The 26,914-nt window shown below is 49.7% G+C and overlaps 2 protein-coding genes across 10 annotated transcripts in view; one reads left to right on the top strand and one right to left on the bottom strand.

The window, feature by feature from the left end:
* The first annotated feature begins 518 nt into the window (after positions 1-518).
* On the top strand, positions 519-10,151 carry LOC132461030 (mitochondrial fission factor). 4 transcript variants are annotated; one of them, XM_060056083.1, is made up of 8 exons: positions 519-829; positions 1,762-2,004; positions 2,534-2,667; positions 3,552-3,658; positions 5,572-5,751; positions 6,618-6,701; positions 6,835-6,904; positions 7,607-10,151. In XM_060056083.1, the coding sequence occupies exons 2-8, from the start codon at positions 1,779-1,781 to the stop codon at positions 7,736-7,738; spliced, it is 933 nt and encodes a 310-aa protein (XP_059912066.1). In that variant the 5' UTR covers positions 519-829; positions 1,762-1,778; the 3' UTR covers positions 7,739-10,151. The 4 variants fall into 4 exon arrangements, with proteins under 4 accessions (XP_059912066.1, XP_059912067.1, XP_059912068.1 ...); XM_060056084.1 differs by having other exon boundaries at positions 535-829; positions 2,537-2,667; XM_060056085.1 differs by lacking the exon at positions 5,572-5,751 and having other exon boundaries at positions 665-829.
* amot (angiomotin) overlaps positions 9,044-26,914 on the bottom strand; it is a 36,418-nt gene continuing 18,547 nt past the window's right edge. For 5 of the 6 annotated variants that reach the window (XM_060056018.1, XM_060056016.1, XM_060056019.1 and 2 more), the window contains 11 exons: positions 25,892-26,870; positions 21,744-22,488; positions 20,450-20,594; positions 19,602-19,694; positions 19,263-19,408; positions 18,830-18,979; positions 17,710-17,906; positions 17,028-17,156; positions 15,967-16,208; positions 13,716-14,135; positions 9,044-13,372 (listed from right to left, as the gene is read on the bottom strand). In XM_060056018.1, the coding sequence (XP_059912001.1) occupies positions 13,248-13,372; positions 13,716-14,135; positions 15,967-16,208; positions 17,028-17,156; positions 17,710-17,906; positions 18,830-18,979; positions 19,263-19,408; positions 19,602-19,694; positions 20,450-20,594; positions 21,744-22,488; positions 25,892-26,870 (3,371 nt within the window). In that variant the 3' untranslated portion in view covers positions 9,044-13,247. The remainder of the gene's footprint in view (positions 13,373-13,715; positions 14,136-15,966; positions 16,209-17,027; positions 17,157-17,709; positions 17,907-18,829; positions 18,980-19,262; positions 19,409-19,601; positions 19,695-20,449; positions 20,595-21,743; positions 22,489-25,891; positions 26,871-26,914) is intronic. The other variant, XM_060056017.1, reaches the window with a different exon arrangement.

Below are 26,914 nucleotides of genomic sequence, written 5' to 3'. Positions count from 1 at the left end.
TTACTGTAATGATTCTTCTTTTTGTCGAAATAATGTGCCAAATGGAGTGCGGTTACTCCTAAGGGAAGATGATCAAGTGTTATTTCCATGTCTCTCGATGGCAGAACCTCAGCTTGCTTAGCCAAACGATTGCCGCCACAACCTACTTTCATGTCACCATGGTTTCTACAATGCGAAGCAAAACAAGTCCTTCTTGAAGCTTAGACTTTATCACAGCCCCCCCCATGAGCTCATGAGTCGTCGACGCTGCTCCTTTCATAGACACTGATTTCCCAATGAGTTGGTATGCTCCTCGAATTTCTGGCGAAGGAAAACAGTACTCATTCTTTTGAAACTCCAAAAAGACTCAATTTATTGGTCTCACATGGTGCCACGATCTGAAGACAGTGGAGAAGGCAGGGAAGGAAACAGTAGAGGAGACAGGGAAGGGAACCGTGTAGGAGGCAGTGGGGAAGATAGTGGAGGGGGTGCAGGAAACAGTAGAAAGGGCAGAAAGCTTTTAGTAGTGGAGCAGCCGCCTATAGGTGTACTTTTAAAAGTGAGTGGTCAACCAGGTGGCCATCATAAATTCACTCCCAAATGTTCGAGAAGATATTTTTTAAACACACTTGATGAGAATAGCATCTTAATCCATTTAATCTACATATAACGTCAAGCCATATGCGGGTTAGATAAACGTTTAAATTAAAGACAATTAGTTTGATCTGTCAGACAAAACAAGTGCGTCCCTTCTTCTGTCGCCCCTCGGCGCCGGCTGACGTCGGTTTGTTTGTCTACGTCATTACGTTGCGTTGCGTCAGGAGTCGGGCTTCAATCGCGCACTGACAGGGTAAGCTGTGTATTTGTCTAAATCAGAATATAACCTATCAGGTTCGCGTTGACATTGTTGTTGTTTTTTGGTATAATCCGCATGTATAAAGTTATTACAGCTTTAGACATTCCGCCTGGACAGATTACAAGCCTAATGCGTGGCGAGTGGCTCACAAAGTTAGCAGCCTCAAGTCAACTAGCCGGGAATGACATTTTGACCTGTTGCTCAAGTAGGGATTTAAATGTCCCTCTGTATATACTATTATCATTACATTGAGACTCAAAGTTCAACTCATCGAAGTGGATAAGTAGCCATCGTCGTTGAGGGCTGTGTGGGGATGTTACTGTGTGATTTGAAGTGAGCCAGTGTGACTAGCCCACCTGTTGCTAGCTGAGAGGGAACACAGACATTAGTTCTTGTGTTGATCTACCTGTTGATGATGATGTCCCATGGACTCACTAAACCTGGGATCTACACAGCTCAGTTGAACACACACGAAGTTAGACTATGAGTTCAAGTTATTGAATTTAAGCTGTCATTGACTATAATGGATTAAATGTCAACGACACAATGGGCCAATGTTTTGGATAAACGCTTACTAATTGAACGGCTGAAATATACAATTACTGAGATATCTTCAGATTCTTAGATTAATGAGTTATTTCTGTGTATTTAAATCTATTTGGCTGATTACCATACACCGAGATTAATTCAGCTCAAAATCGATAAAATCTTTCAACAAGTTAAGCAAACAACCATAATAATCTTGCGCTGGGTTGACAAAAAAACGGGCCTGCTATTTACCCCTCCGGCTGTTGGAGACTATAATTAAATTTGTTCAAAGAAACCCAAATGGCGCTTTCTTGCTGTGCAGAGAATATAAAATCCATACTTAAACTACAGTAAAGATCCACTGCACATGTTGACCCCCATGCTTGGCTGGTATTCAGGACCCACTTACACCAACATGGCATCCTTCTCCCCGTACCTGGCGGAGGCCATGCACGTTCCGGGCCGGGACCGGGGCTTCTCCGAGTCCATCAACCACAACATGCAGGTCCCAGACCGCCTGGCCGTAGGGGGCGGCCAACCCAGCGCCCGGGGGCGTGAGGAGGAAGCAGAGTCCAGGAGGAGGTCCAAGGAGCCTCCGGCGTCCTACAACATGCACATCCCTGATAGGCTGACGTACACAGGTAGAGGAAACGCAGACAAACATGGGGAACAAGGGGGGGGTGCTTACATGTAGTTTGCATCTCATTTGATTCCCCTCCCGTCAGGGCTCTAAGGGGTTTGTTGAGGATAGTTTAGTGGTTTGGAGAGTTGGACTCCAAACCCATGCATCCTCGAGCCCGACAGCCTCTATTCTACTCCTTAATAAATCCTCAACGTATTCAAATTCACTGTGAGTCCCTGTTGATTAAAGGTCCACCCCTAAACATTCTAGATCAGATCCGATCAGAAGCATCTTGGAGCGTTTTGAGGTTCGCAGGACTTACTTTGCATACCACTTGGAGTTTCCAAACTCAACAAACAGACTTCTGTTCATAAAGGACAGTACCGGTCTGTGACGCCACCATCAGAGCGTCCTCCTGGCTGTGATACAAGAAAACGATTTGGGACTAATGATATTGGCAGAGGATGTTCTAGTGAAGCCAGGAGAGACAGTTGCGATGGTTTGTTCACAGTGCGGCTATTGTCCTTAATGTCTTCCTTGTTTGCCAGAAGCCCCTGATTTGAGTCCCAGGCCGCAGTTTACGTCGTCCAAGCCGGCAAACTCCACCCCGCTAACCCTGGAGACATGCTGGGAACACCAGACCTACCGCGAGGGAGAGTTCTTCCACGGAGAACCCCTGCATGTAATATAATGATACCATATCGTTCTTATATACGTCTTATCACACTATATATTTATTATACACATCTATCGTGAGCCCTACATGCAATATAATAACACTATATAGTTATTATACACATCTACCTTGAGACTTACATTTAATATAATAACACTATACAGTGACTTTACCCATTTTATAACACTATGAATATTATACCCCTCTAATCCCACTTTAGTATTTGCACACATCTACCGTATCTATAATGTAATTATGCAATTTGAAAGGTTTTGGAGGCCATTTTTTGGGAAGCATTTTCTGTCATTCGTTCTCACTTCCCGACAGCGATCAATAAATCGAATGTTCTGACAAAACAAAAAAAGATTGGGCCTCTGTAGCTGTTCCAGGTCTGCGGTACGTCTGTCCATTCGTCTCATTCAGCCTGATTGAGATGATTGTACGGCAGACCTGTCTACCTACCTAACCGGTTACCTTCCGCAAGGCGAGGCACACCTAGTTCTATAGCTAGTGGGATAGACTAGTTTACTCCTGCAGGATTCTCTAAATTGCCTCCCCTACCTTTAAGGGGATGATATTATGCCACCGGGTGTGAGTGTGATTAGCCATTACAGGCCGTTTGAAAATCGGCCTTTTCCTGTGTTTTAGTGACATCACAAATGGGTGTGTCCACCTAGATGTACGCTGGATAAATCAGTCTACCAGACTACTCAGTAGACTGTAGCAAGTGTTTCTTTTCTATCTATCATCATTTGTCTATAGAACCTCCTATAGTATTTTCCCCACTTGTTAATTAGTTTACACCTCCATGGAGTATCGGCCATCTATGAAGTCCCTCCTAATGGATTTGGATGTGCTCTGCGTCTCTCTCTCTCTCCTGTGGGTCACAGAGTCCGATGAGGCGGTCGTACAGCGACCAGGGCCTCGGTAGGACGCCGCCCGGGACGCCAACTCACCTCAAACACGTCGGGGCGCTGCACGTGCACCTGGCCAGCCCGTAAGTAGACCGACCACGGGCCGACCTGCTGGAGGTGTCGGTTGTATCGTATGTGTATACACGCTGTTAGTATGTTGGAACTCTGTGTGCTGCTGCCGTTCTTGGCCAGGTCTCTCGGATGGAGAGCCCAGGTTTTTTTTTATCTCAAGGGGCTAACCTGGTTAATTAAAAAAGTATAATTTGTATCATTACGTTTTTTACGTTTTTGTCTGCTAAGGCTGAATGAAGGAATGAATGAACGAATGTACTTTTGATCCTCGCTGGTCATTGTGCAATCAGCTAACTAATGAAATCCCAGTTCCTTGTTTGCTGCTTGTCTGGTATTACGGTGTTAATCAGAGAACCGAAAGCCCTCTCTCTTTTGACATACTGAGAGGTGGTGAATGGTGATACGCAACAACAGAGTGCATGCTGGGATGGATGCATAGAGCGAATCTGGTGTATTTCACCGGCATCAGACTGCCGTTTGGGTCAGAGGTCAAGGGCACCGTTGACTGGCTCTCGGTCCGGGTGCTTTTGGAATAACCAATGGTTTCTTATGGGTGCTTTTGGAATAACCAATGGTTTGGGCGGTTGGCTTTTGCAGTGTGGGTGTAGTTCTTCTATATTTTCTAATATGGTTCTTCGTTTTCTGTTTATAAAATTGGTTATATATATATAATCTGATACATATATTAATAAATATATGGGTGTGTTTTGGGATCGGCGATACCTGAGCAGGTTGGCTTCAGTTCACCACAAGTCGACTCAGGTTTCAGGTACTCTGTTTCCCTAGTTTCGCCTTCCTTGGAAATGCAGCTTTCTGGACCAGGCCCGAGGTGGATGTGTTTTTAAGGTTTAAAGATTTAAACACAAGGCCAACCGGCTCAAACCGGTTCTTAAAGCTTCCCTGAAGGGCAGCTGTGTTCGGAACCGGCAATCCATTTCCTTCTTGCAGTTCCTGCAGTGCTACGCTTGGCCTGCAGGGGGAGCACGTCCCCAGAACCCCCTACACATGTAGGTCAGTGTTATTTGCGCCGCTCTTGAGAGTCGCTCATGCAGGAGCAGTCACGTGGGGCTTTTTTAAAGCTATATATAGTTTATTGTGTCTTCCTGGCACCGGGAGCCCCATTAGCGTTTTCGGTCGGGAAGGAGTTGTTTTAGAGTGTCGACTCGGAGCGCATTTTCCCCCCGTCCCCTTTTGTGTGACGCTCCAACCCCCGTGACTGTCTCTGGAAGCCGGGCTCGATCAGCAGGGAGAGGGGGTCTCCACCCCAGTAGGGGCCGTGAGTCACGTTTACCCAAAGGGGCCCGGAAGTTAGGCTCACGAGTCACGAATTGATCCTCTCCCTCCCATGCTACGGCTGTCCCCCCCCCCCCCCCCCCCACTCCTCCCTCCTCCCTCCTCTCTCCCCTCTTGCCTCTCATACCTGCGCCCCTCTGTGTGACCCCAGGTTCCATCACTCGGCCTCCTCGTCCCTATTCTCACAAATCAGACTTTGGATTAATGTCTAAAGTCTGAAGGGAGCTCAAATCCGGGTGAACGGGGGGGGGGGGGGCGTTTGACATTCACTCGCTACATATAATTTTTTCCGACCAATCGGGTCGACCAGCAGTCGTAAACAGTAAACAAACCGTGCGTCTGTATACTCTCAAATCAACACCCTGTAAACCGGCCACTGTAGAATCACACATACTAAAAAAGCCCCATCGCGAGAACAACTCGTGAGGACTGCAAGGGGCGTGACTCTCCGCCCCTTGCAGTCTGGCCGGCCCCCGGAGGAAGTTCTGCTGATACACCGTCGGATCCCTGGACCCGAGACCCCGCCTCACCTGACCCCCTGACCTCTCCCTCTCAGTCCTCCCGTCATAACCTCTCCTCATATCCCCCCCTGTCCCCCCCCCCCCGTCCGTCTGTCCGTCCGTCCGTCCAGTCCCCGACCCGGGGGGTCAGTCTGTCAGTACCCCGCGGTCCCCGGTCCTGCTATGGAGGTACAGGCTCTGCCAGAGCCCCCCCCCGGCCTCCTGTCCCCTTACCCTCTGCTGCAGGGGGCCTGGCTGCTGGGCCAGCAGGCCTCACAGCGCCTCCTGCAGGCCGTCGGCCACAAGTACAGGTCAGGGTGGATTCGTTTTTTTTTGTCTTTTTCTTTGTTTTAGTTTTTTTTAAACAAGGTCAACCAAACACTTTGATCAATTCCCTTAGTCTGAGAGGTGAGTCAAACCGCATGGAGTTAATTTGAGCCAATCGGGAACAAGGGATCCCTCCCTCCCTCGCCGCGGGGGACGGGCGACGTGGTCCGTACGGTTGGACATTAGTGTTTGGTTCCTCTTGTGACCCGCCCTCTCATTTGAAGAGCAGTTTGACGTCTTTCACTACAATGTCCTCTCGTGCTGTCAGTCAGATGTACCAGTTGCAACACTGGTTGGTAACTCATTCCTCGTAGATATGTTGAACTAACTGTGAATGTTGCTAGGAGAGAGACGCATGGAATCATTTAGTGCAATTCTTTTGTAGCGGTTCATGGCAAAGTCCATGTCTTGTTTTGTATATATATGTATATATATATCCTTGGTAAGTCAGTCTCTGCTGTCCGCCGTTAACCTCCTCACCGGTTCCCACTTCCACGCGCTTGTGAACACGCACGTTTGGATTGCATTAAAGATAAGGACGGCCGAATGATCGTCATAATTGCATCCATCTCCGATCGAGGGAGTCTGGCATTCCTATTCTCTCCGGTGGCTTTGAGGCTTGGAATCCTGTCTGGTCTGGCTCTAACTGTCGTGTGACTTCTGCTCGGACTAACCGGTGTCTTGGGGTTTCTCTTGCTTGGGAGCTGCTCTAAATAAGTGTTTGCACTGCGCCGGCCCTGTGCTCTTTCCTTGGCTGACACTGCCCCCTGCTGGCAGCGCACCCTCTCAACACACGTGATGGCCTAACGTGGCAGGCTGTGGTCTCATTTTGTCTTTCTGGTACCAAAAGGTTTAATTACCCAGAAACCCCAGCGCGGGTGAGGCCAGCGGCCGAGGCTTCAGGTCCGGTAAACAAGGGCGTGTCCAGGAAAAGGTGACCGGCGGGGGCGACGTGGAGGGTGGTTTCAAATTTCCCAGTTGATTCAGTGTTGAAGCAGCTGTTTGACCATCCGCTGACGGTCAGACCTAGCGTGGATGTTGACCACCTCTTCCCCCCCCCCCCCCAGAGCCACGGAGAGCTGGAGTCAGGACGACGAAGGCGGGGCCGTGGTGGAGTTCATCGTCCTCAGGAGACAGGTGGGAGACTAACAGCCGTCCGTCTGTCGTGTCTGTTTTTTTTTTATTACTTTATTGTAGTATTGCTTTTGTTGTCATGTGAAAAAAAACAACCGTTACATTCTTCATCTTACTACATTTTTACGGGGGATAATATAAAATAAAAAACACAGAAATAAGACAGGAAAAAAAAAAAGGAAGAAAAAAAAGGGGGGGGGTGGGGTCAGCTCCACTGCGTGTGCGTGTGTGTGTTTGCGGGTCTGTCAGTAGGTGCGTTTCCATCCCCCTGATTTTATGCGAACTTTGAAGTATCGAATCAGTAAACGGTGATGGAAACACCAAAATCCGCATATAAATCCTCTAATTCGCAAAAAGGTTTATCCGCTCGCTTGAGGTGGTTTTTGAGAAATGCGAAAGAGAGTAAATTCGCCAAATGGGAGATGGAAACTCATTTTTCGAAACAGCTGTGACGTAGCGAACTTTGAACACTCAGGACTGACAGTCTTTTCGATTTCCGCATAACGACCGGCCATAGCAACCCTGCCGACATCAACGTGTAACGTCAGCACCCTATTCCGCTGCAACCACTTGATGGAAACGCACCTCATTCAAATTACTTTTTTTGCAAACTTTCTAAAGATGGAAACGCACCTTTTTAGATGGAAACGCAGCTTGTGTGGTTTGATGTCCGCCTGTCCTCGGTCTCCTCGCGGTTCCTTTCAGGTCCTGAAGATGAGCCGACGACTGGCCGGCCTGGAGCGGCAGAACACTGAGCGGAGGAACACGGAGGCGCTGCTCTTCTCCCTGCTGCTCTCGGCCTGTCTGCTCAACGGCTGGCTCTGGATCCGCAGATAACGCCCCGGATGACGTAAAGACGACGCCCGGATAACACCGCCGGTAGAGCCCCCTCTGACCTTAGGGTGAGACCGTGACATCGTCCTCCCATGAAAAGCCTCCTAGCCAGGCAGCTTCAAACCCATGAAACCTGTGTCGTGTGTTCCTTCTAAGTTATTACGACCGGCACGGGCACCATGTCGATTTATATATCACGTTGATAAGTACCGGATCAGTGCTGTGGAAGTATATATTTGATGGCTGTGGATATGCTCCGGGGCTCTTCGGTCGTTTTCGAACCCTTCTGTTTGTTTGATGTGCAGAAGAAAGTCTTCTCGCTATAGCCGGTGGAACCGTTTTGGACGCAGAGGGCAGGTGTCTCCCCACCTTAATCATATTTTTGTGTATGTATTCGTCCATTATGCAATTTCTTTGTCCATCAATATTTAATACGGCCAGTCAATTGGACTGGAATTGTGTTACTGAAAAAATACTGAACTATTATGATTTGTATTATTAATATTACTAAACAATTATGACATCTTTTCATTCACTGCTGCAGAAGGACAATCTAAAATGTCAAATTTGGTTCTGGTGCACTGCTGGGGATATTTCACTAAAATTAATCAAAATCTCTAATTAAAATAACATGTCATTCATGCTTACTACATACAATTATGAGATGGCAACAGGCTTTTTTTTCTGTGGAACCAAGTGCACGAAATCTATTAATATGTATCTTTATGAAGATTTGCTCACATTTTGCCAAGGCACGTGTGCCATCCGTTCTATTGAAGTGGAAGTTGAGGTGATCATTTTACGGTGTAAATTAAAAGTTTGTGGCAGCTCTGCTTTGGTGGGGAAGTTGAGACTTTGGAACTGGAAGTTTCAAAGCAGGTTACATCCTACGAGATAAATAGGACACTCCGAGGTGGCTTCCTGTTTCTCAGTGTCCCAGGAATACACTTTGTGTTGGGAAGAGTCTATTGGAAGACGCGCCAACCCAATTCTGTCCCACGTTGTGTGCACGTGGGGTTTTTTGAATTCCAACCATCCACTGATGATCAAAACGTATGAATGGATTGAGTTTAGGAAGTTGCTGTATTTGCTCTGTTTAACATTCAATAAATACGATTTTCTATCTAGTAACACTGTGTGCAGATTGCCTTGTTTCCTTCCAAATGTATGCATGCCCATTCTAGAATATAAGCATAAGAATTGCTTTAAGATAAGTTTGAGAAGTGTTGTCAGTTTCTAGAAGAGCAGAAGGATGTTTTGTAATGTTTCATGGTTTTATTTTACAAAAAACAATACTAACCGTCCACGTTCTTTATCAAACAAACATTTGGAGTTTTTTTTTTATTTTGGGAACTTGTCTGAAATACATTATAAACCAACTAAATAAACTAGGTCCATAGTACATTAAACTGGATGAGATGAACATTATATGTATATAAAATAACAAGGTGGACAAAATTATGAATTGTTAAAAAAAACAAAAACATTTACGGCAAATGTGATTGTACAACAATATAAAAACCAAGCCGCACGTGTGTGCAGACTCCAGGATATCTGCAGCAAGCGCTCGTAACGGTACATGATTCGGCCGTCCAACGGAACGTACTGCTGCAGCCGAATACATTTGCTCGACCACGGCCATTTTCTTTAAACCACACAGAATGCTGGGTCGCCTGGCCTAAATCTGTAGGAAGAACAATTTAACATGTTTTGACCCAAGACTTGATCGCTTTTCTTTCCTAAACCAAACGTAAATTAGGACGGCGCGTACGGAACACAGGCGGATGTAGTCAGTGCTTTGCATTTAAAACATTGTAAAAAATTGCATAGTGCAGAGAAACATGAGGGCACCAGTTGTAGGAGTTCCCTTGATGCGAGGCTTGGGCCTCGCTGGGGGTTTCTGTGTGAGAAGGCACTGGGTAAGACTGCGTAAGATGTTCGGACCCGAGTTTTGTGGGACAGGTTCGGTTCAGAGGTGGGAATAACACTACCATACTTTACATTGTCGTTGATCGTTCCTGTTTAGAACGGTTTACTCCCAGCCATCTGTGAATGAATCCATCTCTTTTGCTGATGACGACTATCTCTAGGTCGAATACTTGATCAAAAAGGGGCATAATCAGGCTAATTCATGACAGGAGTTAGAGTCAGACAGGCATGGACTGATTGACATGAAAAGCATGTGATTTTTGAAATGTGTTTTCTACACCTGAAATGTTTTGTTCGATACAAAATCTTGCAAGTTTGTCACCAGTTTGAACAAGGCATATTTGGCGACTAAACTAATTTGAAGTGCACGTTTGACAAGTTCATTTTCTGAATAGAGTGACAGTCAAAAGTCACATGACCGACAGGGAGAGAAGCCTCTTGATGGGGCAGAAGGAGCATAAACATTTAGTCTGTAACCTTTGACACTTTGCCATTATGATTGCTTCAAACTACAAAAACAACAAACTTGTATATGAATATATCAGCACACGTTGAAAGATATTGTCTTAGAGAAATAACGAAGGCCCAATAGTTAGAATTCAACATTTCTAATAAATGAACAAAAACAAGTTGGTGAGTATAGCTAAATGTGCCAGCATTCATATGTGAATATAAATTAATTATGTTATGACAAACCATTCACCTCAGATTGTATAGTGTGTTTTATATTTTCCCTTACAGGGAACATTCAATATTCTTTGAATCACTCCAAACCCAGCTCTGCAGAGCCTGCAGTTCCCACATGACCCCCTTCTCCTCACTAAAGTCCTGTCTTGGTTCTCCTCAAAGCTCACCAGGAAAGACAGGAATGTAACAGTAACAGGGTCACCCTTCTTCACGTCAAATCCTAACCAATGGCGTCTAAACATTCAACAAGTTGTGGTTCACACGGGTTTAGTTCCAAGCCGACACCCCCGTACAGTAAAACCCTTACTGACGTAAACATTACATGTTGTGCTTCAACGATAGCATCAGGCACTAAGGCAAGGTTTCTAATACAATGAGACACAAATATCAAATACTTGATGTACATAATTGTAATTCGAAGCATTGTATTCTTGATCTTGACAGACTTTAAACTATGAGAAGGCAAGTTTTGCACAATCTAACCAGCCAAAGCTTCTTTGGTCCCAGTATTTTGGCTTTAAGTGGAAGTCTTCCAGTTGGTTCATTCTGTTCATAAGCTTCAAGTTCACGTTAGTCTAACTGCATGGAATTCTGGGAGTGGCGAAACAACAAAAACGTGAACTTCTGAGAAATTCCAATCGTCTTGACTTTCAATGAAGGATTGATTCTAATCGTCCGCACCTTACTGGTAGCCAGGGCTGGTTCTTCCAAAACCAATATTATAATAATTTAAGTGCAGATAGAATGTCATTTGGAGAAAACACGATTAAATCATAAAAACGTCAAATAACTCCAGCCTCCTTCAGTTCGGCCAAACACACTAAACAAAATCTGTCATTCTTTTTATAGGCTCAATTTCAAACATCCAACATCTTTTTTTTTTTAATTTCTAGGCTCCAGCAGTCCGGAAAGCGGATTTGATTAAATCGATGGTATTCGCAGGAAAAAAAAATAAAAATCTGCAAACGTTTGTGCTTGTTTTCTTATCATAAAGTGTAGACCACATGGGGTGTGTGCGCAACAAATAAACGTAACTAACCAACAGTATACATCTTCTGTATTGTCATGATCGTATGCTATTCCGAGCAGGGCTCAAAAAAAAGTGAACACTTGTGTGACTTGTGAATCTTGGAAAAAGTGAGGCCGTACACGGTTGCGGCAGAGCAAACGGAAACCATGGCAACACTGCGAAGGCACATCGGTGATCCCCTGTACTGTCCTGCCCGTCGTGCCGTCAGTCACTCACCGGTCATCCCTGACACACCAAGCCTACTGCGCACACACACACACACACACACACACACACACACACACACACACACACACACACACACACACATCAAAGAGTCTGAGAGCGGTTAGGCGCTGTGCCGGGTTACAACTGAAACAACCCTAAGGCAGGGTCGTCCCATCCAGGATCGTTAGAAAGGGGCCCAAGTCTGACAGGGGTCCACTCTAGGGCCCCTCCCCCCCCAACCCCATCCAGTGGGGACTGGCCCCGTGGGTCAAAACAGGATCACAGTGAAAGTGCCGACTCCTCAAACTTCCCTTCCCAGACGTCCGCGGGCCAAACGGTAGCGTCGTGCGTCGGGGGGTGAGGGTCATGCACCGCGGCTGGTTAGCGCATAGCCACAGCCGGGCCGCTGAGATGTCAGCGAGGCAGCGCGTGGTTCAGCCAGCTCTCCTTATGGGGACCGTCTGAATGCATCAGCTACCGATTGGGCGCTGCGACGTCGCCATGGTGACGTTGTGAGCTTCTGACACCACCAGTATTCCTACCAGCTTCTGAGCAGGCTTGCGTGGCTAGCTGTGAATGCTAGCAAAACGGCTGCGTCCGAGTCAGGTTTTTGCTAATGGGTCTGGTGTCTGGTCAATGTGATGTGATAAAGTGGCTTGCTTTGCTTTGCTTCAACCCCCCCCCCCCCCTACACACACACACACACACACACACACACACACACACACACACACACACACACACACACACACACACACACACGCACACAAATCCTCCACAAGGTTAGGTCTTTTTTTTTACAGCATACATACGCATATACAGTATTTACAAGGGTATGGGTATTTTGTCGAGTACAGTATCGTTACCCCATTACCATGCCTAACTATTGTAAATAATATTCTACACATAAATACAATACCTACGTCGGATGTTTTGTAAAGAAATAAAAAAAGAAAAAAGAACACCCTCTTTAGAAAAATAAAATACAAAAAAAGTAGTGCAATAAATGCATTAAAAGGTGGCCAATACATTTGGACCCAGGGGTGCTGGGAATGGGCGGGGCCTCTGGCAACACTGTCAAAAGTGACTTTGATTGATCTGCCTGGCGACGAGGCCGACAACACAGACTTGTTGTAGAAAGCTCCATTCGGGATTGATGAAATAACCATTGGAAATGTCGGGAGGAGCCTCAACAATCAAGCGTTATGATTGGCTGTCGACGGCCAATCACGTCCTCCTTTCCCGAATGTCCCGCCTACTGGTGAAATGCTAATAGTCCAGAAGGTGTGGATCCACCCGGCTGCCGTATGTTCTGTGCACAACGTAACAATAATACCAACCCTCTCTCGTTGTATTGCCACCAATACTGTCATCTTGTCAAACACACTAGTGCATTTCAACATAGTCATACCCTCTACAGAGAGCATTCAACACCAAATGTTAAATTAAGAACCAATAGAGCCATCCTTCACCAGAAATTCAAAGTGTGTGTGTGTGTGTGTGTGTGTGTGTGTACGTGTATTTGTTTTTGTACTCGCAACCAACTTATCAGAGGCTGTGTGCCTGTGCTGTTTTCCCACACACGCACAAAGTCGTTGGGCTGATTTTGTTCTTCCACCGCCAGGCAGGAGGCGCCGGAGAGTTCTTAAAGTGACAGTGTCAGATTAGAATCTCGACCATGTCGTTGTCTACTTCCTGCTGATGGGTCAGGGCCAGGGCCGAGGGCTGGGAGTGCGACTGAACCGGGGGTCTCCTCTCCAGAGTACTGCTGTGGAACCCTGCATCTACACCAAAGAGAGAGCCAGAGAGGGAGAGGAAGGAAGAGGAGGATGAGAAACAATTAGCAAATTTCAGTAGCTCGGATGGAGCTTAATCTCTACAAAAATAACAATACGTGTTTAATTTTTTTACATAACTTGTGTGATTATCCCTGTTCAACGATTGGGCTGGGTAGAAAGAAACCCATCTCAGGCTTTAATATTCAAACAGGCGCTATTGCCCAATAGTGATAAACTCGCAATAAACTAAAACACTAAAACGGCAACACATGATTCATTTCTCAGACCATTCTTTCGGTGCGAGTGGGCGGCTGGGCATGCGATCTGGCAGACGGAGGGGGGCTCTTGCCTGCTAGGCGGTCCGGTATGTACACTGGGCTGGGACCCAGGCGGGCAGGCAGGGTCATGCTCTGCAGGCCGGGGCTCAGGCTCTGCAGGCCGGTGGAGAGGCTGTTCAGGCCCGTGCTGCTGCTCTGAAGGCCCGTGTTGACGCTGTGCAGGCTGGTGATGCTGGTCAGGCCGGTGGCGCCGCCGCTGCCGCCGCTGCTGCTCTGCAGGCCCGCGGAGAGGCTGTTCAGGCCCGTGGTGCTGCTCCGGTAGCTGTCCTGGGCCGGGGTCTGGCCCTTGTCCGTCTGGGTGCAGCTGTCCCGGCTGCCCGTCTTGGAGTGTCCCGCCGTGGCCGGCGTGGAGGGGAACACCGGGGAGGGAGACGAGGAGATGGACTCCGTCCTCAGGGAGTCTGTCCGGTACTCTGGACCCAGCAGGAGCCCTGGGACGGACGACAACATTGCAACCCATTAACGTTTGTGCTCGAGTCAAACACAGGCCATGCGACGGCTTTTCCTGGTTCGGATCCCGAGTGGTCCCACTCAATGTCCCCCTGCTCCCTCTGAATGTCCTGATGCCCCATGCAGGACTGACTAGTTTGTCACCGGAGACCGTGATAAAGCTCAGGGTTGATGTGTGGGTTCACATCGAACCTTGCTGGTGTTGTCATGGTGTCGTTATGAGGCTGTAACTGGGATATGCGTCCAGCATTCTTTGCATTCAATCAAAGAGTTTCCACTCATGTGCCATGACTACATTTTCCAGCAAGGAGATAACCTTGGGAACTTGGGGTGCCCTGAAATGTTCCCTGACCCCAATCCAGTACAAACAGGACGGACTCTGTCTGTCCCATTGCACTCGGGCTGCCAACAGTCGAATTGTTCATGTGGATTCTGGGAGTTGTTCCTTCTGAATACAGACTGAGGATTCTGGGAATTATTTCCTCTGAAAACAGACTGAGGATTCGCTGAATTATTTCCTCTGAAAACAGACTGAGGATTCGCTGAATTATTTCCTCTGAAAACAGACTGAGGATTCGCTGAATTATTTCCTCTGAAAACAGACTGAGGATTCGCCGAATTATTTCCTCTGAATGCAAAGGATTCACTTTTTGTGTTGTTTTCTTTAGTTAGCATTCTTTACCGAGCCCTGTTGCCGTCTTCATGAGGATGTTTGTGACTGGGAGAGGCACAGTGTCCCCTCCAGTAGCCAGTGGGGCTCTATGGAGCGCACAGCCCCAGTCCATTGATGCACCAGCTCCATGGGAACAATGGAGCGCCGTTGTGGGCTCGCAGCGCATCGGGTGTTGGCACTTGACACGCAGGCAGGCTCAGTGAGCGGTCGGGATCGCCTCGAGTCAAATAAAAGGTATCCCTTTATAGGGCTTTGGCCTCACGAGGAAAGACTGAAAGAGGAAACCCAGCTGAGCCAGATAGGAAGAGAAAGGAGAAAGAAAGAAAGAAAGGGTGAAAGAAAGAGGGAAAAAAATAGGGAAAGAAAGAAGAGGGAATAAAAGGAGGAGAAAGAAAGAGGGAATAAAAGAAAGAAAGAAGAGGGAATAAAAGAAAGAAAGAAAAAACAAAAGAAAGAGGGGGAAAAAAAGGGAAAGAAAGAAAAGAAAGAAGGAGGGAAAAGACAAAACAAAGACAGAAAATGGAGAATAATGGGGGCTGTTTGTCTGAACTCGCAGCTTTGGATTTCTAACACAACTTCCTGCGCCCCACTTCCTCTTTGCCACACCGCATTCAGTTTTCCTCTTCTTCCAGCGTTCCTTCCTCACCCTTTCCAAGCGGCTCTTTAAAAAGGGGAATTCAACAAAGGAATGTCCTCTGGGCCCTGCCAGTCCTCCGGACTACCAAACCGAGCTGAGAAACAACCCAAAACAACCAGCCTCTCCCCGCTCTCTCAGACCCACCACGGGCCAGCCTAAAGGGGACATGTTATACCCCCAGGTGTGCGAGTGGCTAGCCGCTACAAGCCGTTTTGAAAATCGGCCTCTTCTGACATCACAAGTGGGCGTGTCCACCTAGATGTGTGCTGGACGGATCAGTCTACCAGCCTGGATCCAGTGGACCGTAGCAAACGTTGCTCATCTATCCGTCACACATCTAGGTGGAACAAACCCTGTCTTGTAACGGCGAATCACACTCACACCTGTTGGTATAATAGGTCACCTTTAAATCTTTTATGTAATAACAACAAAAACAGAGGGCACAATTCCCAGTCGCCGTGTTGCGGCCATCTCCGGGCTTCGTTTCCGCGGCGACCCTTACCCAGACTGCCCTTCCAGCCGGTGTCCCTCCTCTCCTCGGTGATGGGGGAGCTGCTCAGGGCCAGGCAGTGGGACAGCAGCCCGGAGCCCCCCCCGGAGCCCGCGTTGGCGATGGACATGAGGCTCTTGGAGGGCCTCATGGCCGAGGGGCCGTCCGCCTTGTGGGGGTCCTTCCTGGAGCGCTGGTGGAGCACCTTGATCATGGCGTCCTTCTCGATGATCTGAGCGTGCAGGTTCTTGATCCTGGAGGTCAGGGAGGGGAGGGGAGGGGAGGGAGGGAGAGAGAGAGAGAGAGAGAGAGAGAGAGAGAGAGAGAGAGAGAGAGAGACAGAGACAGAGAGAGAGAGAGAGAGACAGAGACAGAGACAGAGAGACAGAGAGACAGAGAGACAGAGAGAGAGAGAGAGAGAGAGAGAGACAGAGAGAGAGAGAGAGAGAGAGAGAGAGAGAGAGAGAGAGAGAGAGAGAGAGAGAGAGAGAGAGACAGATAGACAGAGAGAGAGAGAGAGAGAGAGAGAGAGAGAGAGAGAGAGAGAGAGAGAGAGACAGAGACAGAGAGAGAGAGAGAGAGAGAGAGAGAGAGAGAGAGAGAGAGCGAGACAGAGAGAGAGAGAAGTCAAGTTGAGTTATTGCTCGTTCCCTTGGGTCCGTAGTTTGATGTTGTTGTTTGAACATAAGCTAACATTACTTAACCTAACCATAAAATTGTCTAAGACAAAGACTTGGACCTGAACACTATGACAACACGCCCCCCAACGGGATCTAATGGGGGCACTTGATGACTGCTGGGGTACGGAGAGATGGATGCTATAGAAGGTATATCAGTTTCTGATCTGGGATCTGTCATACGGGGATATAAATGACCAAATTACCTCGCCAAGTGCCCTTAGGGATTCATTATGCAAGCCCCGCCCCCAGACGATCTAAGCCCCACCCCCAAAACGATACCTAACACCCAGATGATACCCCGCCCCCTACCCCCGCCCCCAGACGATGCGCTGCCCTGTAATCCACGCCCCCAGACGACGCTCCGCCCCCTAAGCCCCGCCTCCAGGCCCGTACCTGCTCTCCATGTCCAGGCAGCGTCGGTTGGCCATCAGGATCTCCTCCTCCTCCTTCTGGATGCGCGCCTCCACCGACGTGTCGTAGCTGCTGCTGGGGGAGTGGCATATGGACGACGACGACGTATCCCTGGAAACGGGCAAAGGGGGAGGGGTCACACACTTTAAACTACCAACATACACAGTTACGAGGAGACACATCATAGTCTCCCTTCAAACGAACCAAATTCACACACATACAGTCACTGTAAACATGTACAATACACAAACACGCCATGCTAGAGAGCAGTCAAACACACAAGAACACAAGTGTGTGTGTACACACACACACTAACAAACAAATGAATAAGCAGAAGTTAATAAGTGCATTAAAGGGGATGTACAATTACTGCCTTTTGAGTGCGTAGTAACATTGGAATGTTATTTAATAATTAATTGTCAAAATGTTCTTTAACCTAGGTTACGGTGTTGCATAAAAATCCCATGATGCATTGCGATTTGCAAGCTCCAGCACACACACACACACACACACACACACACACACACACACACACACACACACACACACACACACACACACACACACACACACACACCTTGACGATGGAGGCGATGCTGTCCCAAATAATCCCATGATGCATTGTGATGTACAAGCCCTAACACACACACACACACACCCCCACCTCTGCGTGGCGACGGAGGCGGCGGTGTCCAGGGCGAACTGCCTCATGACGCTCTCCTCCAGGTACTTCTGCTCCCACTTGGTCATGTCGGCCTCCAGGGCCAGGATGCGCTCCTCCTTCTCCCTCAGGTGCTCCATCAGCGCCGTGGCGTTGTACTCCGAGGAGGCCGCGCCCGCGCCGTGAGCCCCGCCCTGCCGCTGCACCCGGGAGGAGGGGGGAGGGGGAGAGGGTGGGGGGGAGGAGAGGTGAGGAGGGTGAGAGGGAGAAGGAGGGACTCAAGTTTAGTTGAATTTATGGCCTTGTTACCTGGTTGTTCTGATGTGTGTTATAATGACCCAACCTTGTGAATAAAGTATCCTCATAAAATAGGATATCATCTTATCCAGTCCATTTGACCTATCCTCCCCTATACCTAACCCTTACCCCGAGGGACGTGTGTGATTTACCCGCTGTAAATGGGAGTCTGGCTCTTTCTCCAGCTATCATCGCTTAACACAACCTAACCTAGTGTGTGTGTCACCTGCAGCATGCGGAGAGAGTCCAGCTCTCTCTCCATAACATTACCTAGTGTGTGCGCGTGTGAGTGCGCGTGCGTGTGTGTGTGTGTTTCTGCGTGTGTGTCTGCGTGTGTGTGTCTGCGTGTGTGTTTCTGCGCGTGTGTGTCTGCGTGTGTGTTTCTGCGCGTGTGTTTCTGCGCGTGTGTTTCTGCGCGTGTGTCTGCATGTGTGTGTCTGTGTGTGTGTGTGTGTGTGTGTCTGCGTGCGTGTGTCTGCGTGCGCGTGTGTTTGTGTGTGTGTGTGTGTGTGCATGCGCGTGTCTGCGTGTGTGTGTCTGCGTGTGTATGTCTGTGTGTGTGTGTGTGTGTGTGTGTGTGTGTGTGTGTGTGTGTGTGCGTGTGTGTGTCTGCATGTGTGTCTGCGTGTGTGTATGTGTATGTGTGTGTGTGTGTGTGTGTGTGTGTGTGTGTGTGTGTGTGTGTTTCTGTGTGTGTGTGTGTGTGTGTGTGTGTGTGTGTGTGTGTGTGTGTGTGTGTGTGTGTGTGTGTGTGTGTGTGTGTGTGTGTGTGAGCCTGTGTGTGTGTGTGTGTGTGTGTCTCTGTGTGTGTGTGTGTGTGCGTTACCTGCTGCATGCGGAGAGAGTCCAGCTCCCTCTCCAGCCGCGTGCGGAGCCGGTGCTCCAGCTGCTCCCTCTTCTCGCAGGCGGCCTGCAGCTGGGCCAGAGCCTGCTGCATGCGCTCCACCTTCTCCACGTACACCTGCTTCTTCTTCAGCTACACACACACACACACACACACACACACACACACACACACACACACACACACACACACACACACAGAATACACACACACACACACACACAGAATACAAACACAAATACAGAAATTAAGCATTGATTTTTTCAAAACCCACGTCACATCGCTCGATCTAGGGGCACAGCCCGTGGAAAACGACCACTTCGGAAAAGTGTGAAGTCCTTGTATTTTAGAAAGAATTTCCCTCATCTTACAACTTTATACATTTTAGTCAAAAACAAACTAAGAGACTTCTTACCTCCTCCTCCAGCTTGACTACTTTGGCCTGGGCGTTGTTGAGGGCCTGGTCTCGGATCTCGATGTGTCTCCGCTGGTCCTCCGCAGTGGAGCGCAGAGAGTTCATCTCCATCTCCAGCTTCTCCTTCTCCCTCACCACGTCCTTATCTACACACACACACGCACACGCGTACACACACACACACACGCACAGGCAAAGATACACACGTGTGAATATATAAACACATTAATCCACGTGTCTGTGTCTCTGTGTCTGTGTCTGTGTCTGTGTGTGTGTGTGTGTGTGTGTGTGTGTGTGTGTGTGTGTGTGTGTGTGTGTGTGTGTGTGTGCGTCACCCACTCTGTGCGTGCAGCTGGGAGATGGTCTTGCGGTTGTCCTCTGACCCCTCACACTCTTTAGCAGCTAGCTGCTTGTTAGCCGTTTCCATCCGCTCTGCGACGTTAGAAAACACACAAACAGGTCAGGTCAGAGACCAGCAACATGCCGGCACCACACCACCACTAACACAACGGCCACATTTACACCGCACAATGCCTCACATCCAGGCATTGTGTGGGGTAAATGTAAAAATGTTAACCCCAGTCCTCCCCTGTTAGTCACTGGTAGCTGACCAGTACGACCTCAGATATGTGGGAGTCACCAGTGCGACCACAATGAGTCTACTCCTCTGACTCTAGTTCACTGGGAGCAGCCCATTACAACCACGGTTTGCTATTTATGTGGGTCACTGGGAGACCTACAGTCTGACCACAGCCTTCTACAAGAGGCTAACCAGTACAGGCTTCTACTGTGGTTCACTGGGAGCACTCATTTATTAAATAATAACATAGTTAGCATGAAAACCCTTATCTTCGTTAACTTCTAAGCTATAACCAAACATGGACACTATAATAAGATGATTCCTAGACAATAAGTTAATTGTTTGTTAATGCGCATTACAGCATCAACTTACTCATTAACTTTCATTCATTAATTACTGTGCCCTTATTGTAAAGTGTTACCACGTGTTACATACTCCGGTTTGGTCCCTGAGCGTCCATTAGCTAAGACCAGTGAGGTCTCCATGGAGACAGGGACGTCAGATCAACATCAATGGGGAGCCCTTGCTTTCAGGACTAATGGTGCATGGGACATAGTGCAAGTCGACGTTGGGAGGGGGGAGCAGGGGGGGGGGGGGGGCAACCTACCGCGGAGGTCCCGGTTGAAGTCGTGGAGCCTCCGCACCTCCAGCTCCAGCTTGTTCCTCATGGTCTTCTCCAGGGCCTCGCGCTTGGAGGAGGACTTGACCAGGTTCTCGTAGGCCTCCGACACCAGCTGGGTCTCGTTCTCCAGCTGCAGCGGGGAGAGGATGGGGGGGGGGGGTGGGGGGGGGGGGGGGGGGGTAGACATGAGGCGTTGGGTCGACGCAGGTTTAGCAACATTTCTGCTTCAGGTTCAGTTTCGATCTGGTGTGAAGTTTGACCCCTGATGGGTTATAGACAGACTCAATATGCGTGGGAAGCGGTTGGCTCATCTAACCATGTCTGTGAGTCGGTGCTTTGACTCTTTTATTGGTAAATGACTCCAATAGTTTTGCAACCAATCAGTAAACATCATGTCGCGGTAAGTACTGTATGTCTTTGCGGCACAAATCCAATTTGGAAGAACAAGGCAGGAGTTCATATTTGTGTTTCCTTTTCCTCATCGATTTTTTTTCTACTGCTTACAGGAAAATTCCGTCTTTGCATAACATCCAAAAAAGCAATATGTTAATGCACGTGGTTCCCTTTCTGCCGACACGGGGCCGCGTTTACATGCATGTGACATGGGTGTACCGTTATGAAGACATGCATGGGCGTGTGGAAACGATAAGGAGTTCAGGCTGTACAAAGAGCAGGCATTACCAATTGCATAACGATCATGAGAGTACGTCTATGAATGGGTGTCTTTGTTGACTTGACTAGAAGTAAATGACTCCATAACTGTGGAGTGATTTAAGTCGTGTTTTTTTTGCAGGGGAGAACAATGTCCTCATGGTTATTCTTCTAATCTTTGTTTTCAGGACGACTTGCTGTTGAAAAAGTGGCAGATGTTGTTTTCGCAACGCATCGGTAAATAGTATTCACGTTACATAAAGTCTAATCCGATGGTGGACAGTTCTAGGTTCCCAAAGCAAAAGTCCTGCCAATTAAATCGTTGTTAAACTCAAGGCCAGGCCAGCTGAACACATACCTGTGGGGTGTGTCGCTGAGCTAAATACAGATTAACGATTTACAGATTACTTTCTAAACCACAAAAATCTCAACTATGATCTTTCATTCGGTTATCATGGATTAGCCATTCGTCTTGAACAGGAACTAATCAAACAACCATTTTTTTCACCTTATAAAGGCAGCAAGGTTGAGCACACACACAACGCAACCCACTGTCAATCGCCTTGAAGGCCGTTTGCGCTATAAAACACGCGGGGCCGTTAAACAGCGCAGAGAGCTTGCTTCCTACCTTCTGCAGCTTCGAGACCTTCTCCCTGAACGCCTCCATCTCCTGCCTCAGCATCTTATTCTCCTCCGTCAGCATGTCCACCATCTGGTGCGCCCGGCTCATCATGGCGAACTGCTCCCCCTGCAGGTGGTACTGGGAGTGCGGGTGGGGGAAGTGTCCGGCCTGGACCGGCAGCTGGGGCTGGGGCTGGGGCTGCGGGGGCGAGGCGCTCTGGAACTGTTGGTGATGCTGCTGCTGCTGCTGCTGCTGCTGCTGCTGCTGCTGTTGCTGATGGTGGTGTTGTAGCTGAAGTTGTTGCTGCTGCTGCTGCTGCTGCTGTTGTTGATGGTGTTGCTGTTGTTGTTGTTGTTGTTGCTGCTGTTGTTGTTGTTGTTGTTGTTGCTGGTAGTGGTGGTGCTGCTGGTGGGGGTGCATCCTGTGCGTGGAGCCGTAGGGGTCCTGCGATAGGACCTGGGCCCTCTGGGGGGGGGGGCCGTACATGTGTTGCTCCCCTTGCTGCTGCTGCTGCTGGTGGGGCGGCCCCCCCGGGGGGCCGCGGGGGCCCATGCCGGGGTACAGCTCGCCCTGGCTCTGGGGGTGGGCCCCGTGCGAGGGGTGCGGGGAGTAGGAGGCGTGCGAGGAGCTGAGCAGGCTGCTGAGGGTGGAGGACTGCGTGCGGGACAGGGAGCCCACCGAGGTGACGGAGGAGGTGGGGCTGTGGTGGTGCAGCGTCCGCTGGGAGTGCACCGAGCCGTCTTTACTGGACCTGCGGGGGAGGGGGGGGGGGGGGGGGGGGGCAGACAGGAAGTGATGAGACCACAGTCATGCTTCAATGAATTAAAGCAAAAATCGTTTGGATACGTTTCAACTTAAAAAAATCAAGTTTGCGTTCGTAAATCGTACTTCCTTATCGTTTTAAAACCGTCCTCAAAGCACCCACACGTCACCCATAGAATATTTACCAACTCCGGCTGACCTTGGCGCTCTCGATACTCACCTAGATGCTTACATCACACTAGAACGCAGATCAACGTGTTTTTTTTTTTTTTTTAACCCCTTTCGAAGACAATAAACGTAGACAATAAACGCGTAGAGAAACGATTAAAAGTGATCCTCGGGTTCCTCTTCTAACCCCCTGTTCCCTGCTGACCACCTGTGACCGGCGTGCCGGGGAGATCAGACCCGACTCAGAGGCTCTGGCTGCCGGCTGCACTGGGAGAACAGCCGCCAGCCTGGAGGAGGAGGAGGAGGAGGAGGGCATCGTGGCAGGGCGAGCAAGCTGCTGCTTGTCGCGTATTGATGATTAAAGCAGCGGCCTCCCTGCTGACGGTTGATTAGCTCCCAGGTACGGCTTCGGGTCTGGGCTGGAACCGGTCCGACCGGCTCTCTACCCGCCATGCCATCGGTGGGCGAGGCCGCTAGGCTAGCCCATCACATCACTAGCGGTGGTTAGCACCACGCCGCGCCATTGCAATGAGAGGCAGACTATGGCTAATGGAGCTAGGGTTAGCCCCATGGAGCTCTAGAGGCCAGCTCTGTCTTGAGAACAGCGGGCAGTATGTTCCAGACAATGGCCTCCATACGTGTGTGTGTGTGTGTGTGTGTGTGTGTGTGTGTGTGTGTGTGTGTGTGTGTGTGTGTGTGTGTGTGTGTGTGTGTGTGTGTGTGTGTGTGTGTGTGTGTGTGTGTGTGTGTGTGTGTGTGCAGCCAAATAATTGTTGTTATTTGTAATTATATATGTCGCCTCAACTAATCCTGTGTTGACTTTTTTACAATCTATAGATGAACAAACATTTGGTCAGTCTCAATGTAAATTGGGAGGGACAATTTTAGTTAACAAAGGAAGAATGTAACCAGTCGCAAGGCATTACATCGCTATTTCTGGTGCTTTCAGGCCGTGATTGGCCACAACACCTTTCTTGGCGGAGAATCGGGAATCTGGAATCGTTTTCTGAACCCCAAGAATCGAAAATCGACTGATTTGTGAAATATCTAATGATTCCCACCCTGACTACTGATCTGCAGTCCTCTTGCTAGCGTCTCTTCAGCCACAACATGCTGTGCTACATGTCTTCGACGGTGGCAGATGTAAAAAGGAATTCCATCAGCTAATCCCTTGTTTTGACTCAACGTTGTTGTGAGCTCTGAGGTTCGGGAAAGAGAGCAGTCAATCAAGGTGGCTCATCAACAAACTCTGCCTCAACAAGCCAGTCCCAAGAAAAGCTCTTTTTGGCAGATTCAGCGGTTTTCCAGCAGCACTAAATGCTGTTTATGTTAAAAAGTTGGCGCTTTAAAAAAAGCCCCAAACTTGGAATTCACATCAACACTTTATTCCATTTGGTTTAATGTTCTCTGAGGGCTTTGTTCCTCCTGAGCTCAAAGAAACACTTTAGTGCTGATCCGCGTGCCGCGTTGCTTATCGCCGTCTCAGACATTGTGTTTGCTCACCTCACATTCCAAACGAATCATTCCAACAATGGCAGGGTGCTGGATGAGCGTTTTCTATGTTTGACTCACGGCAGCCCGGGAACGGGTTTGATTCCCAGAGGACAATTACCTTTTGGAGGAGTTTGCCCTTTGTTTGTTTTTTATACTCTGGGCCAAACACTTAATGCCAATTGAGAATGAAAGATTTCAGTTCTGGTTTTTTTGAGGTTGTCAAGTAGCATTCAACCTTGTTCTGTATAAGTTATATACAGCCAAGCGATCAATGCGATCAAATGTACCTTGACTTCCCAAAGACTCGTCAATAAGAAGCTGTGGACTTCGTGTTGTTTAAGCACTGTAACGTAACCCAGACATCACGGTCAGAAATTCGTAAATCATGAATGGATGACTTCTTATTTTCTATTATCTTTACAACCGTTTCATAAAGATACTAAACTCATTCATGCAGCAGTAAGAGCCAAAGATCCAGATGTTTAAAAGCTGGGCACGATAATATACACGCATGTGTACATTCCAGTCTTATTAAAAACATGTGCGTACATGTGTGGATGTACGTGCACATGTGACGTTTGGCCTGATTGTGTACGGGGTTAAAATGAATGGAGGAGAGCAGGCGTGACCGATTGCATAACAATCATGCGAACGCACCGATGAATGTGTGCCTTTGTTGAACCGACCTGAACTACGGCTCAGGACTCAACGGCTGCTGGCTGCGGCCGGAGGGACGCAATCTCTCATCCAACAGTGGAGAACTCAAGGTTTACAAAGTAAAAGTCCCGCTGAAATGTGGTTGAGGCCGAACCAGGCGACTCTACTGATAACGCACACCACTGGATGGTGTTGCACGGTGAGCAGAATCCCAGACGGTTCACTCAAACAGGTAAATTCACGCCCTCTTACTCCTCGAACTAGAGAACCCTCTGCTGTTCTTTACACAACTGTTCCGCCTGCAGAGCCAGTGTGCTGCAACATCTTTTTGGAGAAAGAGGAACTGCAAAAGTCAAGAGTCGGCAAATTGATTGGATGAGTGTTTCGAGAAAGCAGAAATGGACACTGGTTTGTCATCCGTCCGAGTGGAAAGCGGCCCCACCTTGGGTTCGAAACTCGTCCCGCGTACCGGTGGGCATGACAGCGGCCTATCTGCGCCTCTGCTTTACGACCCAACTGTCACCCTGGATTTCCCCTCGGCCGGATTACACAACAGCAGCTTTATGGCGCAACGCTCACACAAGTCGCCGCGCTTTACGAGAACAAACACCAGAACAGGCTTTTAGGGTTTAATGAGACACCTCTTATGTGGGGTGAACATATTTAGCCATCTCCAACCCACACAAAGTAAGAGTTTGGTGTTTTTTCGTTGCGTTTTGTTTTATGCATTTTTTTTTTTATACATATGCTGACTGATCCCGGAGTACCAAGATCCAAAAAAAAAGCAACAGTGCATTTGTTGAAGTAAACAGCAGAGAATGCAGGTGACAAGTAGCAAATTCAAGTGTGTAGTTGACCTACAAGTTCCCAATCATAAAGACAGACCCCCTAAAATCAACTCAAGTGGGCCGGACAGCCGGAGCGTCACCCAGGCCCAGGCCCTGAGCCCCAGCTTCCCCCAGAGACCAACGGAGGGGTGCGGTGTCCGACCCCACCCAGGTACCCTCCGGCCCCCCGACGTCCCCCTCCCCCCCCCCCCCCCCCCCCCCCCGCGCTCCGCACGCGCTGCCCACCTGAACGAGCCGTACTCGGGCGGCGGCTGGTACCGGACGTGGGGCACCTCGCGGGAGTGCTCGCGGACCCTCTGCTCCTGGTAGAAGTGGCCCCCCGGCGGCTCCTGCTGCTTGGGCGGGGACCCCATGCCCTTGAAGGGGTACTCGGGCGGGGGGCCCCGGTGCTGGGGCTTGTAGTAGTCCCCCGGGGGCCCCGGCGGCGGCGGCAGCTGCGGGGAGAGCGGGGCGCTGGTGACGGGCGCGTGGGCCTTCACGCCGCTGGTGGCCAGCGACAGCTGCATGAGCCGCTCGCTCAGGGAGCGCACGTGGCCCTGCTTCAGCTCCTTCAGCCCGTCGTCCTGGTGCACCTTGCCCGCGCCGCTCACCCGCTGCACGGTGGGCCGGCCCTCCGTGCGCACCTTGGCGCCCGTCATGCCCGTCACGTAGAAGGCGGCGCCCACGGAGGCCGGGTGGGGCGGGGGCGGCTGCTGCTGCTGCTGCTGGGGGGGCCCGTGGCCGCGGAAGTACTGCGACTGCACCTTGGCCTCCTCGTAGGTGGGCAGGTCCTCGGGCCCCTGGCACTGCCCGCCGCTGCCGCCGCTGCTGTTGGGGCCCCCCAGGCTCCCGCCGCCGCTGCCGCCGCCGCCGCCGCGGGGTGCCGACAGCTTCTCCATGCCGCTGTCCGCCTGCAGCTCCTGGCCCTGGGGCTCTTGGCGGGCGTTGTGGGTCGTCGCCGAGTGGTCGTCGACGGGGCCCCCCGGGGTGGGGTACCCGGGGCCGGGGCCCGCGCGGGCTCCGTCGTGCTGCTGCTTGAGCAGGTAGTTACGGCTCATCTGCTCCTGCAGGAGGCGCTGTAGGACGGTGCTGCCTCCTCCTCCTCCTCCGCCTCCTCCTCCTCCTGCGCTGCTATTGGACGCTTCCTCGGCGGCAGCCCTCATCTCGGCCTCGCGCTGGCCACGCCCCTCATGGAAGGATAGGCTCCGCCCACGGTCTATGCTCCCTGGGAAAGGCGAACGTGCGGAGAAGGGAAGAGAGACGGATGAG

This window comes from Gadus macrocephalus, chromosome 7 (assembly GCF_031168955.1).
Source record: "Gadus macrocephalus chromosome 7, ASM3116895v1".
Lineage (NCBI taxonomy): Eukaryota > Metazoa > Chordata > Actinopteri > Gadiformes > Gadidae > Gadus > Gadus macrocephalus.
This window is presented reverse-complemented; position numbering and strand designations above follow the sequence as displayed.